Genomic DNA, 19987 nt, shown 5'->3' with positions numbered 1-19987 from the left:
GAAATTGTTATTTTACTTTTATTTAGTACATTACTGATGAAGAGAAACTTATTTTTTAGGACACGTCGGAAATATTTTAATTAATATTAGAGCATGATCATGGGAAAGTACAGGCAGACATAGTGGCTCCAGTGGGAATGCAAATGTGAACTTTCTTAACCTCTCTCAGTTAGAGAGGGGAAGGGATGTATCTTAAGATACAGGGAGAATGTATGCAGTTCCTTTTAATGTGAATAGTAATTACAAGGTTAATGTAATTTGTATACAATTGTATATTATAGATGATCTATTATAGATGATTTATATTTCCACGACAATTACCAAATAAAAAATATATAACTTTCACTCAAAACATTTTCAACAGTCTTATTGGGAAATTAACGAAATTCTTGTTCACACAATCTTTTATTACGACTATGCCCTACTACGAAGTTGAAATATCAACAATTCATGATTCATGAACAGCCTCACCATGGATGGCTCTGACCGGTGATGGGTTGGTGCCTAGTGATAGATATAACAGAGTGGCGACGCTTCCATTGGACTCCGTTGTAGCGTTTTTTGCCGCCTACTTCCGGGGTCTGGAGCCTCGCATAGTCCCGTTCCAAAGCATCCATTTACGGCGTAGGAGATCATTCATTTCCATTGCTTATATATATATATATATATATATATATATATATATATATATATATATATATATATATATATATATATATACTCAAATTGTTATTTTACTTTTATTTAGTACATTACTGATGAAGAGAAACTTATTTATATATATATATATATATATATATATATATATATATATATATATACATACACACAATATTCATCCCTGTTACTTCACTTTGTTCTAGTTTTTCAAGTTTGATACACACACATTCTTGTTGTCTCACCCATTGCTTAATAAAAATAAGCAACTAACCCTAATTTCATAGTAGTTAATAATATATATATCTATGTTCGCAACTCCTCTCTCTCTATGGGCTTGCTCTGGGTTGGTGGTGGGCATACTGGGTACACAACCCACTTCCGCTCCGGTCTTTTCGAGACTCTTCTGTGTGTTTCAACATCCGGGGGGGGGGCACCTTCTCCGGCCCCCCTGCGCTCAGTGTTGCCAGATTGGTTTAGATTCCCCCCCCAATCTGGCACAACTGGCAACAACAGTGTTGCCAGTTTGGGCGGGAAATATGTCCCAATCTGGCAACACTGTCCTCCGGCCCCTGCGCTCCAGAATATTCTGCTCTCGGCAGTCGCCTGTTATAAGAAGCAGCCATCTTCCTGATAAGGGTCGCTTTGCTGAAAGGAATATCCTACCCTGAGACAGAAAAGTAAGTATTGCATTTTACAATACACATAGAATTAGATAAAGGCAGGCGACATTCAACGCTAAAGTAGGACGCACTATTTTTAACTATGTTCTCCATGTGACTGCGTTAGCCCATGCTGGGTAGCCCCTTACCCCCATGCTAGGGATCGCTACTCTTCTAGTGCGGCTATCACATGAAGTTACTGCATTTGAGTGCTATCTAAATTGACTAATTTCACTGATTCATTCACAATTTTTTTTCCTCTGCCCCCGTGTCGTTTAGGTTGCCATCATGGTTCATGAGACTGGTTTCTACGACCTCTTGGGTGTGAAGGCTCAAGCTTCGCCAGATGAGATCAAAAAGGCGTACAGAAAACTAGCATTAAAATATCATCCGGACAAGAACCCCAGTGAAGGAGAGAGGGTACGTACTGGGAGATGTGCCCGTCAGGCCGGCCCTTTATGGAGAGGGACGGCTGCTTCTATTTTAGAACGCACGCCTGTTAGAATGAGGCAGCAGAATGCAAGGAACTCTCTGGAAAGCTATCGGAGTCATGTTGAGGTCTCTTCACTCTGCCTGAAGTTATCTTCTCTTGACAGCTTGTAACAAAAATGTACACCTTAGTACCGTTGCATTGCAATGCAATTCGTTATTAAATCACCATTGTCTTGAACTCCATATTTCTCCATTAGTCTGACCTGGTCTTTTAAAATCAACCATCTCAAAGGTGTATTGGCTAAAAGGGGTCGTCTACCATAACCATTTTCCCTTGATGATTGTGTTGCTGATTGGTATTAATTATTTGTATTGTTACAGAAGAAACACACACACACACACACACACACACCATTTCGTCTAGTCACAACATTTTTCACCCAAGCTGGTGGTGGACTTTAGTCACAGGGCAGGGCACACAAAGGGCAATTATTTTGAGTAAATGCACAAAAAAAGTGTTGTGTTACACAACAACCAGTGTGGTGTAATAAGCTCATTGCTGTGCAACTCGTTTAAATCCCCCCTCAAACAGTTCAAGCTGATATCCCAAGCGTACGAGGTGCTATCAGATGCAAAGAAGAGGGATCTGTACGACCAAGGTGGGGAGCAAGCCATCAAGGAGGGGGGCATGTCTGGCGGCGGCTCCCCCACGGATATCTTCAACATGTTCTTCGGCGGCGGAGGAAGGACTCAGAGGGAGAGAAGAGGTACGCATCAAGATATTCAATTCAATTTCATTTGTACTGCCCTTAATCACCATTACAGTCTCAAAGGGCTTAACAGGCCAAATATTTATGACGCCCCCCTTTACCCAAGTCTCCACACGGGCAAGAAAAAACTCCCTTGAAATTAGCATGGAAGAAATCTTGAGAAGAAACGCATTGTAGGGGATCCCTTCTTCAAGGGATGGTCAGGAGTGCAATGGGTGCCATAATTGACATACAGGTAAATACATGCACATCATATTAAATTGGTTATGTGGTGCTGGCCGGTTACGGTGAGGAGAGTCCAGGCATCCAGTCCAGTCACTGCAATACGCTAGAACCGACAGAATAGTGAATTAGAACGGAAAAGTACAAGTACACAAAAATGTATACTGTATTAACAAAAGCACAAACAAACACAGAGATATGAGCAATGACGTTCACGATGAATACGTTCAAATACGATGGAGACTCCTTGATGACTTTGTCCTCCTTGTTGTGTTCAGGGAAGAACGTGGTCCATCAGCTCAGCGTGACTCTAGACGAGATGTACAACGGAGGCACCAGGAAGCTAGGGCTCCAGAAGAATGTCATCTGTGAAAAATGTGAAGGTAGGTTTCATTCATTCATTCATTCATTCATTCATTCATTCATTCATTCATTCATTCAATCATTCATATGAAATCCTAGGCTCTCGTTACGAACCTAAGAAAACACGATTGATTTTATTGGACAGGTTATGGTGGTAAGAAGGGAGCCCTGGAGAAGTGTCTCAGCTGTAAAGGAAGAGGCGTGACGATCAAAGTGCAGCAGATCGGACCGGGAATGATTCAGCAGATCCAGAGCATGTGTGCCGACTGCCAGGGCCAGGGCGAGAAGTTCAGCTCCAAGGACCGCTGCAAGACCTGCAACGGCCACAAGGTGGAGCGCACTAAGAAGGTCCTCGAGGTCCACATTGACAAAGGTGGGTCTTTCACGTGAAGCCGTTCCTAAACCAGGCCGTTTTGGTCGAGTAATTATGATAGATTAGACCAGAGGAATTCCATGAGTTCTAATGGTTCAGAATGATAGAACTGAGGGCTTTTAAAGGATTTGGCCTGTTAGCTAGGAACCCAGCTTGTCTAAATAAATCGGCCATGTTTTCTGTTAAACTCATCCTGTCACACAGAATGCACATTCTGAAATTGGGATATATTTTGTTCCCACAAACAGACAAAGAAATGTTGACTTGGTTTGAACATGCAGCTGCACATTCTAGCACGTGGAGAAATCTTGTTTGAAGTTAGTAAATAACTCTTCTGCTGAAGCAAGTTACTCTGTTGCCGAGTTACATGCGAGTTACATCAACCCACCTTCTGGTTGTATACCTTGAGAGGGGATGAATTGAACAATTATCTTTGCTGAATTACTTCTCAAAATAGACTGTCAATAATTAACCTGGAGTGTCAACAAATTGACCCAAACCTTTACGACGCATGGCCTTTTTATAAGTGTGTTTCTAATTTATTAATGGTAAATTGGAAGAACACACCATCAACGTTCCTATGGATGAAATTGTGTGAAGTTGCACGCAGGGTTTAATACATTGAATATTCTTTGGCCGGCGGCAAAGTAATGTCATTGTCCACCAAAGCAAAATCCTGACTCCCAAAGAGAGGGTTAACTGAGATAGCTTAAAGCATACTATAGTCATCTCTGAATGCCTTGATTATGGCTTCAGTGTGGTCTTTGGCCAGCAGACGGCGGTACGTTGTAGACCTACTAGTAGTAAACCTTAGATGTCTTTGGCTGGCTAGCAACAAAGAAGACAGTACTGACTATCAGTAATGTTATGCTCACACAGGACCAGATGGTTCTTATACAGTTGTTGGACCTAATGCTATGTTCACACAGGAGCAGACGTTTCTTATACAGTCATTGGACGGTCCTGTAGAGACTAGTGGAGCTAGTTTATTTTGCGATGAAACCATTACATGCGTGTATTCTGCCATCAATGTGCCTTTCAATCAGCAAATATTTCCAACCAACCAAACCATTTCTATTGTCTAATTAAACATTCAATTAGGTGAAATACCGAAGGTGCACAGTATAGCCAGAGTTGCCTATGCAATGACAAGTAGCTCAAATACACAATATCAGAAATTGGCCACGCTCAATTCCATAATAAGTCTAGCAGATTGTAGAGAAATCTGTTCTAAATAAACACCTGTGTAGTTTATGGAGAGAGAACCTTGGTGCATTTACTGAATTAATTACATTTGATTAAAAAAGAAAGTACATGCAGAAGAGGTTAGTGGCATAAGCTGAATAGAATCAGTGGGCATTAGACGGATTCAAAGCATGCGTCACAAGTTGCACAGTTAACGCCAGGGAAAGACGGCGCCGCGAAAGGAGGTGCTTTTTAGGATGAGATGAGGTCGGTATGGAGAACAAGCATAGGTTTATGTTTACAAATGGTTATTAATAAAATTCATAGTTATTTGTCAAATGAGGTAAAACAGAGTCATGCCTTTAAAGACCGGTCATGTCCGATGGAAGTCACCCACCAAATGCCCATTCTGAGCCCGCACACACCCTCAAACTTTTAACTTTATTAAATACACTTCCCTCCCCACTTAAAGTTGCCTAATATCATTTAAACTGCTAATTTAGGATAAGAGAAACCTATTCATGTCAATGAGGGAAAACATTGATAAAGCAATGAAATAAGGGATGGCCTCGACTCTTTGATGATTTGTGTCTTCGACAGGCATTTAGTCAATGTTGTCTTGACTGGTCTAATGGCTGTGTCGGTTAATTGTGTAGCAGCGGGACGTTCCATTGGGAAAATGGGGGGGCAAAATGAGTGAGACCACAGCATTGCTTGGTTACAAGAAGGAAAAGCTGATCAATTATCCATGAAAAATTGTTGGAGCTTTCCTTAATGTTAGTTTGATAATCCCTTTGTAATGGCAGTGGACTATCCAATCATTTTATCTTCCAAGTAGAGCATTCTATTCTACACCACCTAGAATCATACCCAATGTCAGGAAACGAAACGTCTACAGTTGAGCACAGTACTACACAAAACCATTAAGGTTTAACCCAAAAAAATACAAACTGTCAAAAGCAGCTTTCTTAACGTACTACGCTCATGAAAATAATTCTCTTTGCCAGTACTCGTTAGTATGGATGGGGATCGAAACCCGGTTCTGTCACCTTTTGTTTTTTTCGATACCACTATCGAGTCCCGTCGTTCATTTATTATTTTCTTTGTGCTGTAAGTCCTGTAACGTAATGTTGTGTCCCTCGAGTCACGGCATTTAAATCAAATCAATCCAATCACTGCAGCGTGTCCACCAATGTTTTTGAATGGAATTGTAAGCAAACAGTATTACTAGGGATGGGAATCGAGAACCGGTTCTTGTTCAGAACCGGTTCCGAGTCAACCGATTCCTTGGAATCGTTAGCAAGCCTGCTTAACGATTCCGCTTATCGGTTCCGGTCGCGGTAAATGCGTCGTGACGTCACACACACGCTGCTTTGATTTGGTTCAGAAGGCAGCAAACATGTCGCATTGTGCGTTCACACCAAACGCGACGGGGCGACAAGATCCCATACAAAGTGAACGTAGAGACGCGTATAAGGGCGAGTTTTTCGCGGGAGAAAACCGATGACAAGCTTTTGTCGTGATGACAGCCAATCAGCGTTCAACAGCGTGATAACTGAGTGACATGTGTAACGTAACAGCCAATCCGCGTTCAGCCGTCAAACTCAGTGCAGCAGTCCGGGTGAACCGCGGAATGGAGGAGAAAGTGATTGTTGCAGTTTGCGACTCCCGGAGCTCTATATATAATAGTATATAATATATTATATACTATATTATAATTGTATATATAATATCACGGCCAACAGCTCTGTCGCCTCCGGATGGCCGTAGCATGGGGTGCTCTCATAGGGATTGGGCTTCTCGGGGTTTGTTTACCGGCATTGCTATGGTTTCCGGTCTTATGTGTTCCAACGGTTTATTAGGTAGGCCCATCTAATACATCTCTGTCTAATCAATGCTTCATTTTGTTTATGTCAGTTTAATTTTGTTACAAGTTGAATGCAAATGAGCACTTTTAGAATTCCAAAAGGCACAAGCTCTTACTTGGCTGTTTTCAGTCTGTGTTTTTAGTTGTATGGCACATAATGATGGCATTTGGGCTTAAAAAGCGAAACATATATTTTTTCTTCTAGACCAATTGATTTGAAAATGTAAAATTTCCTAATACTAGAAGCACTTCTGATCAGATATAAAAGAGATGTAATGCAAACAAACACATTTATACTTATTTTCTCACCCAATGAGAATCGATAAGAGAATCGATAAGGAATCGGATCGATAAGCAGAATCGGAATCGGAATCGTGAAATTCTTATCAATTCCCATCCCTAAGTATTACAAGTAAAACTAGTGAAGTCTGGCAGTTAACTTTGCTCGATAGGATGGCTGAACGGGCGAAAATCTTTTATTGTAAAGGGGGGAACCCAACCTCAATGGCCAAGCACATTAGCATTGTGCATCAAATAAAGGTCAAATGCAGTACCTTCGACCAAGTTGAAAAGACTCCTCCTGTCTCCTCCTTCTCCTGTCGCACCACAGACAGGCCCGTCTTAATCATCAACTCAAAGTACGAGCGGTAATCGCACACACAGATATTGTCGCTAGTCCCGTCAGTTAAAAATAGTAATCCAATTGTGAAATCGGTGTTGTAAGCAGCATACAAGCTAGTTATCTTAAAAAGTACAAAAAAGATTCAGATGTGCTGCGTGATGATGTGTTGAGGTTGGCTCAGTAAAACGACTGTTGGGTAATCAGGTTCAAATGTAACATAAAGAAATGGTAAATTGAGTTTTTGTTTTTGAGAAACATGAGTAATGTATTACTCATGTTTCTGTATTACTAATACAATTGTATAGTGCTCTAATCATTTTAGTATAATAAAACTACTGATGTCAATATTTATTAAGAATTACATATTTAATTTAAAATACAATTATTTATTTCGTAAATATTTTCCTCATCACTAAAAACGCATCGTATTTCAACCAATTAATAGAAAAAAGTATCGATAGTGGTATCTATAAAGACTCAGATCGTTAAGGAGTATCGAAAATGGTATTGATATCAATAAATATTAATGATCCCCATCCCTACTCGCTAGTGCTTTTACGCTGTTCTGCTAAATTGAACGATGGCACATTTGTTCTATAAGCCGAAACGTATATATCATACATTAGAGGCATTGAAACTCATCTAATGATGCTCCATTTGAAAGGAATGAAAGATGGACAGAGAATCACATTCCACGGGGAGGGCGACCAGGAGCCGGGACTAGAGCCTGGTGATGTTATCATCGTGTTGGACCAGAAGGAGCATCCTGTGTTCACGCGGCAAGAGGATAACCTGATCATGCAGATGGAGATCAAGCTGGTCGAAGCTCTCTGTGGATTCAAGAAGGCCATCCTGACGCTGGACAGCAGAACCCTCATCATCAGCACACAGCCAGGTACTGTATCGCTGTGGCACTTGTGTACTTCGCCATGTACCAGTTAAAATATACACCAGTTGCATATCTTTCTCTTTCTCTTTCTCTCGGTTTCCAGGTGAAGTGGTGAAGCACAACGACCTCAAATGTGTTCAGAACGAAGGCATGCCAATCTACCGGGAACCTTTCGATAAGGGACAGCTCTTCGTTCAGTTTCAGGTGAGATTCCTAGAGGAAACAACGGTTCTCTATGGTGGCTGGAGTGCATATACGCCATCTACCCATTCTGGACCTATTTAACGCACCACACGATTTCAATGGATTTGCATGATCTTTTATTATCCAAAGGTGGAGTTCCCAGAGAAACACTGGCTCCCAGAGCACCTGATGTTCCAGTTAGAGAGGCTGCTGCCGGCCAGAGACGAGGTGGTGGTTTCTGATGACATGGAGGAGGTGACCCTCAGCGAGGCGGACAGCCAATCACAGCAGAGGGGCAGCAGTCGCGAGGCCTACGAGGAAGACGACGAGGGTCAAAGGCAAGGGGTGCAGTGCCAGACCCAGTGATTACCTTTTTATTTAGGATGCAACGTGAACGTCACAGGCCTTAAGTCCTCCACACCACAAGAGTTAAAACAGTGCAAAGTCATCATGGTCTGACTTCTGACATGACAGGTCATTGCTTTAGCCAACTTTATTCGTCCCCTTCCTGTTTCGGCTCCCCTTGGTCATCCATATGCTAGTAAAACAGCTTATCACACGGTAGCTATTACAAGTTTATTTGGGTTTTTCCGTCTCGTATCTTCCTGATGTGAATGTTTTGTGTATTTGTTTTCTATGCATGTTCCTAATAGAGAAATGTCACATCTGACTGGAATGGAGTTCTAGTATGCTTTCTGTGAAGGTAAAGGTCCTGATATTGCATTCAGCGTTTCATTGCTTTTTTTTTTTCTTTCAATAAAACTCAAAATCCACCTTTTCAACAGCTTCATGATTTATTCTGTTCAGATGAAATTACATTGCATTTATTTCCTTTTGATAGAAGATAAATCTTCATGAAAGATTACTATCAAAGTAATGTCTTAATGACATTAGTGTTGAGCTAATCAACCACATAACGTTCATAAAGTTGATTTGAGTCCACGGTGTGTTCAGGCACTGAGTGGGCTCCAACATATGGCATTTCCTGTGCTCAGTGTTGCTTTTTCCTGAACGAGCAACCTAAACAAAAACAAATGACAATTCATTCATCGTAGGTTCGTTACAGTTTGTTTTCAATTATGATTTATTTTTTATTTTTATACAAATGAGCTAAAGGTACCCTCAGTGAGTCTGGCCTTGCCTCCGGTGGGCTGGCACAGCACTGTGGAGCAGCCCAAGCATAGCACCACGGTCTGTGCGTGGCTGAACACGGTGGTGATCTTGTAGCAACCTGAAGAAATGGAGCGTTCTCTTACGATTGGTTTTGATGCCGAATTCCATCTGATGTAGCTGTCCTTATGGTCGTGACTGATATAAGTTGTGTGTTTTTCAACTTTTTTTTTTACTTTTGGTTATGCTATCAAACTATGATTACACTATATGTGCTTTGTAACTTATTGGAGCACGGTTTGTGACGTTATTCTACCTGGGCACTTCACGTCCATGAAGAACGAGTTGGGGCTCTGGACGAGTCGCTTCTTCTTGTGATGCATTCGCTCATCATCCAGAGAAGGATGCAGAAGGTCTTTTGCGAGCTGAGACACAACACAAACCTTAGGAAACTATAACAATGTATTATCACACAAACCTCGACGATTGTGTCCGTTTACACGAAATAAGTACGCACCAGATAAGCCTAGAATAGGCCGATGGGCATGTCAGGACACGTCACTGCCTACGCTTACTACATAAGAAAATCGATTCAGACAATCTTACGGATACTCTACGGCAAGATACTGTACGTTTATTGAACTTTGAGCAGTTTATGTCGTTAGTAGGCCTGTTGCCAGCTAGAAGAAAGCCAAACCGTGCATGCGTATGCAACTTTAATTAAAAGAAAAAGACTGCATCAGGCATGTTGATGGTTCCCATATTAAGATGTCCAAAGCAGTTATTGTACTGGTTGGAACTGGTGGTTGTATTGGCGTTTTAAAGAGGCTCACACCTCAGGTGTAAGTCAGTACTTAAACATGTTTACCATTAAGTTTCCGTTAGAATCCCACGTCAGGGGAGCAGTTCAGGCTGCTTAGCATGCTAGCTGCATCACATGTGCATCACATGTGCCATACTGACAGTTATATCGAGGATCTGGATGTCACTTAGCTTTCATATTAATAACCATAAGGGGCTGAGAGAGTTAAACAGTGTTACTTACAGGCATTGTGATGGAGTACGAAGTTGGTGGTTGTTGGTCGTAGTTTCGCCTGATTGGTCCACTGCAGCAGCACAGCAGATCCACTAGGGTGTTTTGGAGGTGGGTCTTCTATCTAGAGACTAAACCATAACGTGGTGCATATTTGTGGTATTTATTGTTATTACTAACCTAGTAATGCACCAAAGTATGTAACTACGTTTTTTTGTATGCATCGTTTAACTAGGGGCTATTGTCGAATATAATGTATTTAAACAATGACGTTTGAGAAATTATGATTTTTTTTTGTTTAAGAATTATATTGACGTGTTTTTACACTTTTCAAAATGCAATAGCTGTATCTCTATCTATATCGATATATCCCTATTTATATATTTGTAGAGGTCCCTCTGTGAACTACATAGACCAGGGTGCGACGGGCCCATGACGTGACGTCACGTGTTCACCGGTGGCTCTGAGCGACAGCTGGTGAGGATCTCCAGACAGGGGGATTCCGGTGTATCAACCCGTTATTAATGCATAGGCGTTTCAATGGCGAAAACATATGACTACCTGTTCAAGCTGTTGCTCATCGGGGACAGCGGAGTGGGGAAGACGTGTCTCCTGTTCAGGTTCAGCGAGGACGCGTTCAACACCACGTTCATATCAACCATAGGTGGGTCTACAGTGAAATAATGTAGCATCGATCGTCAATGGCTGTGTCACACAACAGAGGTATTCACATGCAATGATTTAACGCACGTGTTTTGTGGTGTCCGATTGCAATGCAGGTATTGATTTTAAGATCCGAACAATAGAGCTGAATGGGAAGAGAGTGAAGCTCCAGATTTGGTAAGTGGCAATGTCTTTCCCTGATTAGCCTGCAATTTGAATATAAATACAGAGAAAGGGCTTTCATCTCGATGTCCTTATGTTTAGTAATTAGTTGTCGTAGGCCTATGCTCTTATCATTACTCAGACTGTTGTCCAGTCAGAATATAAATTATTAATTTTGAATTTAAACCGCATGTCTTCAAATTGTCGCTCAAAGGGACACTGCAGGCCAGGAGCGGTTCAGAACCATCACCACAGCCTACTACAGAGGAGCCATGGTGAAACACACACTTATATGATCAGTGTCACACTAATATTCAATTATATTGTGGTTATAAAATGGCTGTGTGTGTGTTGTGAAAAACCCATATTCCTCTCTCCACACAGGGCATAATGCTGGTGTATGACATCTGCAACGAGAAGTCTTTTGAAAACATAAAGAACTGGATAAGAAATATTGAAGAGGTACACGCTTCAATAACAGGGTGTATCATACCCGTTGAGGGTCAATTAAACCCAATTCTTATCTGTTGAGTGCTTTAATACACTTATACTTGTTGTTCCCGAAGCATGCATCCTCAGATGTAGAGAAGATGATTCTGGGCAACAAGTGTGACATAAGTGACCGGAGACAAGTGTCCAAAGACAGGGGGGAGAAGGTGAGTAGAATCACTCCTTTAGATCCAGCTTTAGTGCAAGTAAGCAATGTTACTAATGTAGTATTTATTTTGTATTTTACAAAGCTGGCTATTGATTACGGAATTAAGTTCTTGGAAACCAGTGCCAAGTCCAGTTTAAATGTAGAGGAGGTAAGTGTTTTCTTTTTTTTTATATAACTATTCCCCTACATTTTTCAGAATATTTGATCTTTTCAAATACTTCATACCCAATTCCTTTGTCATATAATTTCTCTTCACTCTAGGCTTTTTATACAATAGCCAGAGACATCCTGCAGAATCTTAGCACAAAGACGGTAAGCACAAATTATGGATATATAGTTTCATATTTATGTAAATTAAGGCTTGGTAGTTTTATTTAAATTAATCCTATTTGCTACTCTTTTTCTTCTCCTCTTCTGTTTGTTCTCTTCTGGTAGACCGAAGCATCAGGAGCGGAAGGTTCGCTCAAAATCACAGAAAAGAAGTCGAGGAGGATGAAGTTTTTCAAGTGCGCTCTTCTCTAAAGGACTCGTCCGATGGTGGCTGCTCTGGAGCAACTGGTTCGTTTTTGGGGATGGTTCCTACTTCTAAACCGCCTTTGGGTAGCAGCTTGGCTGTTCTCCTTCCCTGAAGACCACAGCGGGCTCTGCCTTGTGTCTCTATCCTGAGAAGTATTGTAAACAAAAGATACAAGCGAAACCTGCACACAGGATAGCCTCCGGTCAGCGGAGAGAGATAGTCACATATAGTCAGCCTGCAGCGTTTGATTGCAGGAGAGCGGGTTAAGAAGGCATGAATGGCCACTGATTTCAAGATGCGGTTGCAATTGCAAAAAAAAAGAAAATCATGCTTTTTTTTGTCTCATAAGCTGCTATTGTTGTTGTTTCGAGATAGAGCAAGGAAAGTCTCTGTATGCCGTGGGATCTTATGGCTAAAGTCTACATGTAACTGGTCGTCCATGGTATTATTCATATAGGAGGCAGATATGTGGGACATAGGTTGACTTCTGTATGCTTATTATGTATACAGGTTTCATGTTATATGAATATGAATGTTCAAATATTTAAACAATAGGTTTTTATTTATGTGTTTATAGAAAGTAGTGTGCCAATCGTGTGATGGTATTAAACTAGAAAAGTTTACGCATCAAAACAAATAAATGGGCTGCGCATTATTTATTTTATTTTAACTTCAACTTGTATAGTATACATTCATACATTTAACTTAAATTGCCAACATTCACATCAAAGTACTTTGCACAACTGTAATGGTCGAAATTTCACACTAAAATGTTTCAGTAAAGATGTTAAATGTGACTTTTAACAAGCGTGGTATTTCATTTTGCAATAACCTATTAATGATACTGACTGAGCTGTGGTGTTGATTGTTAATTAAAAGTCTTGTTTCTTTGATTGTCATACTGCTTCCTGCTGCCTTGTTTCGGTGTGACTTTCACTCGGTGGCTCTTTGCTCCGGTTCCACCCCCTCCGGTTCTTTATTCTCCTGGCTTTCTGTGTCGCCACTTTTGACCTCCATTGATCCAGAGGCCTCCACCTTATCAGCTCCGTCTTCCACCACGTGCTCATCTGCACTCTTCAGTAGTTCTCCCTCTCCTTCTCCACGTTGCAGAGTATCAGTCAGAACAAGAGATGCCCCAGCAATGTCCGTCAGACTGCTCGAGACTCTTGACTTGAAGGGCACAGTCAAGCCCCTGGCCTCCATGTCACCTGTATTCCAGCTCCATGACCGTTGGGATGACACCACCGCCTCATTGGCTACCCTCAGACTGGGAGGCGGTTCCTTTCCACACAGATTGGTTTGTGTAGCGGACCCTGCTATGTCTGAAGGTGTCCCGTCACTAGGAGGCTCCTGGTCCGGTCCGGCTGCGCTTTCTTCAAGCGCCTGGGGAACGTCAAGCTTCTGGGCCGGAGTCGGGACCATTGGGGGTATATGCTCAGAGAGACTGAGGGTGTTGACCGCAAGCAAGCTGTTAACCGGCTGCAGTTGGACATCTTCCGTAAACCGTTCCACCAGCGATTTGGTGTCCAACGGTTGCAGTAACTCATGACCCTCGCCCCCCTGGATAAGGACCAAGCCGCTCGAAGCCCTCCTTGTTCTAATTGACTTCCGTGGGCTTTCCCTTGGCAAAAATCTCAATGATTTAGTCCTCTGCGGTGAAGTAGAGGTGGGTTGCCAGGGTTGTGCCTTCTGTGTAGTTTGAGCGTCTTGCTCTGATTCTGTCGTATCTGGGACAATGTTTACTATACTCATAGCCCTCTTGGGACCTGTTCTCTGTTCTTCAGAGGGATATTGTCTTAAGGATTTGGCCCTTTTGGCACTGGTCGGGACAATTTTAAGTTTATCCATCTCTGGACGCAGTTTGGGCAGTGATTTGGCCAGTGGGTAGCTAGCATCTGGTGTCAAATCAGACGAACTGTGGGCGACATTTTCTTGACTTCCTTCTCGGGATGAGGACTTTAGCTCACACGGTGATATGAGGATATCCACACAGGAGCTTGTTCGAACCCTCTCTGGCCCGCTGACGTCCAACGTGGGGCCGTACTCTTTGGGGCTGATGGAGCTGGCTGACTGTCGCAGGCTCCTCTGCCTCTCCAGTCCTGTCTTCCCCACCTCCTCTGCTTCCTTCTGCTTGGCCGCCGTCTCCTCCAGGTCCATGTGGAAGCGGTAGAGGCTGTAGCCGTCTGCGCTGTTGATGCTACTCTGGCGCATCAGGGAGGAGGGGTCTCCCACCGAGGAGTTGCGGGAGTACGTGCGAGTCAGTTCCCCTCGGTCCACGCCTGCCAGCTTCTCCAGGGCCGTCGCCATTCGCCCGTGAATCTCCTCGAGTTGGGCCAGGCGCAGATCCACCGTCTGCAGGGTGGCCTTCATGGTGTTCTCCCTCTCGTTCACCTCCTCCAGACGCATGGACATGTTCTCAACTCTGGCAGGGACAGCCGGGAAAGGTTTGAGGATAATATGTACTGTCAATCTACAACCGCAGAATGAACATCTGAACAGGCCTTCACTAAGCCATCCAAGTGTGATTAAAGGGTATCCCTTACCGATTGGAGGTAACCTTAATGCGCTCATCGCTGGAGGACTGCTGCTCATCTTCCTTCTCACGGAAATATTCCTCCACACACTGTTCCTCGAACTCGTACAGACTTTTAAGCTCCTCTGGGTTCAGCCTGAGCTCTGTCGGGAATTAACCGGGGCAAGGATTAGGGTTAGGAAGCAGAAAAGGATATATTGGCCCCAAATGATAGATGGACTGTATTCATATAGTGCTTTTCTAACCTCTGACTACTCAAATCTCTTTAAAGTTTAAGTCCTCACATTCACACACTCCGGAGCAGTAAGGGCGGGTTAGGGGGTCTTACTCGGTGACTGATCGAGAATCAAAACTATCGGTGAGTGTCTCTGGACCAATACTCACTGAGTCCTCTGTCCTTCTCGTCCAGCTCCCCCTCCACCTTCTTCTTGGCACATCGTCGGAACAGCCTGTTGAAGACGATGTAGAGGTGGCTGAAGATGATGAGTGGAGGGGGCAGGATGGGCCGGTCATGGAAGGTCATGATCAGCTGATATCTCTGAAACTTCCACACCTGGTTGGAGATGGACTTCACCTCCATAAAAGTGTTGCTGTTGGAATTAAAAGGTCAGAGGTCAGTCAGCACAAACAAGGCATCAACGTGTGCTTATCGTACATCACAGTGGAGCATGAAAGGCCTACTTGAAGACAGCGATGAGCAGGTTGACCAGAAGGATATTGGCGACCAAGAGGTATCCTGCCATGAGGGCAGGGGTGAGCCAGGCACCAGGGATGCACGGTGGGAGCTTCTTACCGTCCTCATCGTACAAGTGTTCACCACAGGGTGCTGTGGAGGAAGGCGGTGGGTGTTGATGAAGAGCCGAAAGTATGGGACTGTTTCTTCAATGTGTTTAGCTGCACATTTGAGTAACGCAATCAGTCAATACTCACGATTGATTTCCATAGCGTAGACTTGAGGATATTCCGGAAAAGCACAATAAAAAACGAGTAGAGGGTAGCGTTACAACTTAGCTTTTGAAAATGAGTTATTTTTAGTCATTATACTTCTGTTACAAGATTTTATTCAACATTTTTGTAAGATTAACTACTAACTAATTAGTACTATCTTTATATAAAATTCTTAGCTCTTATAATTGAGTGACCTAGATGGAGTGTCTGAACTGTGTCTAGAGCTTAATTTAAGTATTTTGTTAAATATATTGAATTATAGACTTTTCTATTGATAAATTCAGCCATCTTTTTTTAATAACTTTTAGCTCTTTTTGTAATCCCGGCTTTTAATTTGTAGAATTTATCTAACATTCACCTTTACAGAAAAAGCACGGTTAACTAAACAATTTGGCAGATGATCATCAATTTACAAATTAAACACATTATTTGAGTACTTAATATTAGTACTTCCATTAGAAATTAGATTAAAGCTGCTCTTTCAGGAGGCCACAAACAAATGCAATGACTTATAATCAAATCTATTGCCACTCATTTGCAGAAAGCAGCGAACACAGCACGGGACTGATCATCTGCCCAGAGTGAGGAAACAGAATCTTACTATGAATTCTAGTCTTACGGTCTATCGAGTCCGCAAAAACCTCCCCATAAATCATCCAGTAGGGCATGTAGAAGATGTTCCTGGCCAGCCTCCAGGTGGGCTCCTCGTCGGGGTGGAGGATCGCCTGCCGCGACACGCCGAAGCTCATCAGCACCACCAGCATGATCACCACGAAGTACATCATGTCAATCATCTGCAAGAACCAATGAACAGGCAGGATCACCACGAAGTACAGCATATCAATCATTTGCAAGAACCAATCAACAGGCAGGATCACCAAGAAATACATCATGTAAATCATCTGCAAGAACCAATGAACTGGCAGGATCACCACGAAGTACATCATGTCAATCATCTGCAAGAACCAATGAACAGGCAGGATCACCACAAAGTACATCATGTCAATCATCTGCAAGAACCAATGATCATGCAGGATCACCAAGATTCTTAATGTCATTATTTTTGAGTCATGCATACTATGTATTAGGAATGTGTGTCTGAATTAAGTACTTGTCCACAAAATTCAGTTTAGCAATAAAAATAATGCATAAGGAGCAGGATGAAAAGAGACAGCCTGTCAACCACACTCAACAGTATGATTTGTAAGGCACACTTACCATTTTTCCTATCATCATGACGTAAGGGCCCAGGTATTTGTTGACGCCAAAGATGTCGAGCACGCGGATGTACCAGAAGATGATGTCGATGCAGTAGATGACCCGGCCGTAGCCCAGGTACGGCTCGTGCTGTAGCCTGAGCATGAGGCCCATCAGGAAGGTAATGATGGCTGCCAGGTCCGTGATGTTCCAGTACTCCTCAAGCCAAACATTGATCTTCTGCTTCAGCTTCCCCGGCTCTGACATCAGGATCTAGGGAGAAGGGAAGTGACAGCATGAAATATATATTATTATACAAAATTCTATAAATACTTCTAAATGATTCTGTATTGGTTGAAAATGAAGATTTTTCTGTTTTGTGGTCTACCTGCCGGACTTTCTCGGTGCCCAGTGTGAGGATGTAAGAGATGACGATCCACTCTTGCAGAGAGGGCCATCTCTCCATCTTCACCAGGATGATGTAGTTGTACAGCATCAGGTACACCAGATAGGCGATCTACCAGGTAGAAAGCATTCACAAGCCAATCATTATCACCCATGAGTGGTCACGATTGGCTCTGTAGAGAACCGGGTTAAGTCCGGTACATTCAGCTGAACAGGGAGAAGGCCAACATACCGTGTTGAACCAGAACTTGGTGAAGGGCGCGTCGTAGAACTCAAAGTAGCGTTTTCCGATGGGGATCTTGCGGACGTGAGTGCTTCCCTCTTCTTCATCTCCTTTCCGAGACATGGTGTCATTGTTGGCGTCCTGGAGAGCACACGAAAGGAGTGAGTATGGCTGTCCCTGTATTGGGGGTTCATGATATGATTGCATGAGAAGTGGTCAGGTGGGGACACAGACCTGTCTGGACTTGTTGTCATCGTCCTTGTCCTTCCCGGCTTCTCCTACGACCGGGGCTTGGTAAGACGTGTCATCGCCGACACGGAAGTCCAGGAGCATAATCAGAGGAGGGAACATGATTCCCAGAATAACCTTTGTGGATCAGAAAAAATGGCACTCTTACAACTAATGCCAAATAAATTACAACAGTGATGAAATTAAATATTACTAATGCAGTTGGGTCTAGCTCTAGCATGGCATTAACAATGCCGGTAACAGGAGTTTGAATCCCCCCTGGCACAATCCATCCTGTCCAGTCCACCATTATATATATTTACAATGGAGTCTACAAGCAATGCCGTCATGTGTGGAATACTGTGTTGAAGCTTGTTATTTGTTAGGCGCTGTATGGTTATGCATTTCTCGTCACCTTGAGACCAGGGTTTTTGCCGATTCTCAGGCAGCCCATCCACATGTCTGTCAGCAGCATCTGGCTGCAGGTGTGAGCGATGAAGTCTCGTTGCTTGGCAGCCACGGCCAGCTTCAGGCAGGTGGAGTTGCTCCAGTTGATGAGCTCGTAGGTGAGCAGCTTCATGGCCACCTGCTCGTCGTGCTTGTAGGACTGATCCAACAGTTCGTAGGCCAGCTGGCCAAACTCTCTGCAGGAGAGGACGGCGTCAACCAAGATGTAGTCAACAGATCATACAGGAATTGAGGAATTTAGCGGCATTGAACCTCACTGAGATGTGATGAAGCACAATATATCATAAGTACTGAGAATAATATCAACCCATTAAAAAACCCATCAAAAGTAATTCACTTGCAAAGCCCTATGCTGTTTTTGATAGAACGGAAGACTAACTTTGAGTTGTTCTCCAGGTCTTGAGAGATGTCGTCCACCAGCTCACTCTCAGAGGACTCGTGGGCCATGGCTTTGTAGAGTTTGCAGGCCACCAGCGCCTTGGCCATTGCCTCCTCTCCCCTCTGCCAGAGGAACAGCGCCATCTTCTGGCGCTTCATCAGCACTGCCCACACCATCATTTCGTGGAAGGGGAACTTGAAGCGACACACCTCGGGGTCGTCCACGTCGATTTCCACCTCATCCTCTTTCTTTTTCTTGCCCTTCTTTTTACCCTTTCGAGGTTCATCGTCCTGATAAAATCAATCAAGTTGTTTGGTTAGAGGTACATCGTAGGAAAACAAAAGTCTGAGAGGGTTTTCATTTCCAGTCTGCTTAACGACCCATTGGTCGTTGTCCCATTGGACATCGACCAATGGGAAGATGCCTCACCTCCATTCCGAGGAGTTTCAGAGCTTTAGGCTGTAAAGAGAGAAATACGACAGATTAGGTGACTCAATAGGCATATCTCGTTTACTATTATTATGTAATTTCATGTCTGTACATCCCCATGCTGTCCCGTACCCGTTTCAGCCCATAAAGAGTGTTGTAGAGGTTGCGGAAAGCCTTGCGGGTGTAGTTGCTCCTGTATGCTCCACCCATAAGAAACTCCAGCACCAAGCCAATGTCAATCAAGGTGATCTGGTAATCTGGAGGAAGGTTTCCCTGCAGGACACAGCAAAGCCCAACCACATGAATAAGATGATCCACTTTGGGAAGGCTGGTAGCATCATCAGTTGAGTCTTGGAACATCGCAAGAAGAAATGGCAGCATGACGAATATGCATATTACCTTTTTGACATCTCTGACCACAACATGCAGGGTATTAGCCGGACCCAGTTTCTGTATGGTACACAAAATGGGCAAAATAAGAACTAAAACATGATTTTAATAATTTTTGAAGATGGACTCATGCCTTCTCATTTCTGTGCTGTATTTCTGTTATGCACCGTATTATAGAGCTCCTCTAGTCTGGGAATGGTGAGGAAGTGGTGAATATTGACTCCGTTCTCCAGGAGCAGCTTGACAAAGTCCACTCTGTCCAGGACCAGAGCATCCATCATGGCCTGCTCCAGAGAATTCACCTAACACACACAGAGCCACTGCGTTACTCACAGTCAGGAGGAACACAGGTCAGGGGCCACTCACATGTTGTACATGAGTAAAACATGTCAGGGGCCACTCACATGTTGTACATGAGT

The 19987-nt window shown here is 43.2% G+C and overlaps 4 protein-coding genes across 4 annotated transcripts; 2 read left to right on the top strand and 2 right to left on the bottom strand.

Moving 5' to 3' along the window:
• Nucleotides 1–1108: 1108 nt before the first annotated feature.
• On the top strand, nt 1109–9020 carry dnaja (DnaJ heat shock protein family (Hsp40) member A). The gene is made up of 8 exons (XM_056597948.1): nt 1109–1337; nt 1599–1739; nt 2344–2518; nt 3022–3126; nt 3252–3479; nt 7818–8048; nt 8146–8246; nt 8376–9020. The coding sequence occupies exons 2-8, from the start codon at nt 1608–1610 to the stop codon at nt 8589–8591; spliced, it is 1188 nt and encodes a 395-aa protein (XP_056453923.1). The 5' UTR covers nt 1109–1337; nt 1599–1607; the 3' UTR covers nt 8592–9020.
• LOC130388585 (40S ribosomal protein S27-like) lies at nt 8982–10491 on the bottom strand. The gene is made up of 4 exons (XM_056597953.1): nt 10381–10491; nt 9652–9760; nt 9346–9456; nt 8982–9245 (listed from the first exon to the last, which is right to left on the bottom strand). The coding sequence occupies exons 1-4, from the start codon at nt 10384–10386 to the stop codon at nt 9217–9219; spliced, it is 255 nt and encodes an 84-aa protein (XP_056453928.1). The 5' UTR covers nt 10387–10491; the 3' UTR covers nt 8982–9216.
• LOC130388584 (ras-related protein Rab-8B-like) lies at nt 9313–13285 on the top strand. The gene is made up of 9 exons (XM_056597952.1): nt 9313–10479; nt 10759–11032; nt 11148–11208; nt 11408–11468; nt 11578–11655; nt 11760–11849; nt 11934–11999; nt 12113–12163; nt 12287–13285. The coding sequence occupies exons 2-9, from the start codon at nt 10909–10911 to the stop codon at nt 12371–12373; spliced, it is 618 nt and encodes a 205-aa protein (XP_056453927.1). The 5' UTR covers nt 9313–10479; nt 10759–10908; the 3' UTR covers nt 12374–13285.
• LOC130388581 (transient receptor potential cation channel subfamily M member 1) lies at nt 13017–18122 on the bottom strand. The gene is made up of 10 exons (XM_056597947.1): nt 17909–18122; nt 17684–17815; nt 17435–17563; nt 17068–17319; nt 16451–16643; nt 15832–15852; nt 15583–15727; nt 15286–15491; nt 14912–15044; nt 13017–14790 (listed from the first exon to the last, which is right to left on the bottom strand). Exons 1-10 carry the CDS (start codon nt 18023–18025, stop codon nt 13302–13304), a joined length of 2817 nt encoding a protein of 938 aa, XP_056453922.1. The 5' UTR covers nt 18026–18122; the 3' UTR covers nt 13017–13301.
• Nucleotides 18123–19987: the final 1865 nt, after the last annotated feature.

This window comes from Gadus chalcogrammus, chromosome 9 (assembly GCF_026213295.1).
Source record: "Gadus chalcogrammus isolate NIFS_2021 chromosome 9, NIFS_Gcha_1.0, whole genome shotgun sequence".
Classification (NCBI taxonomy): domain Eukaryota; kingdom Metazoa; phylum Chordata; class Actinopteri; order Gadiformes; family Gadidae; genus Gadus; species Gadus chalcogrammus.
Note: the sequence above shows the minus strand (reverse complement) of the source record. Positions and strands in the feature narration are given on the sequence as shown.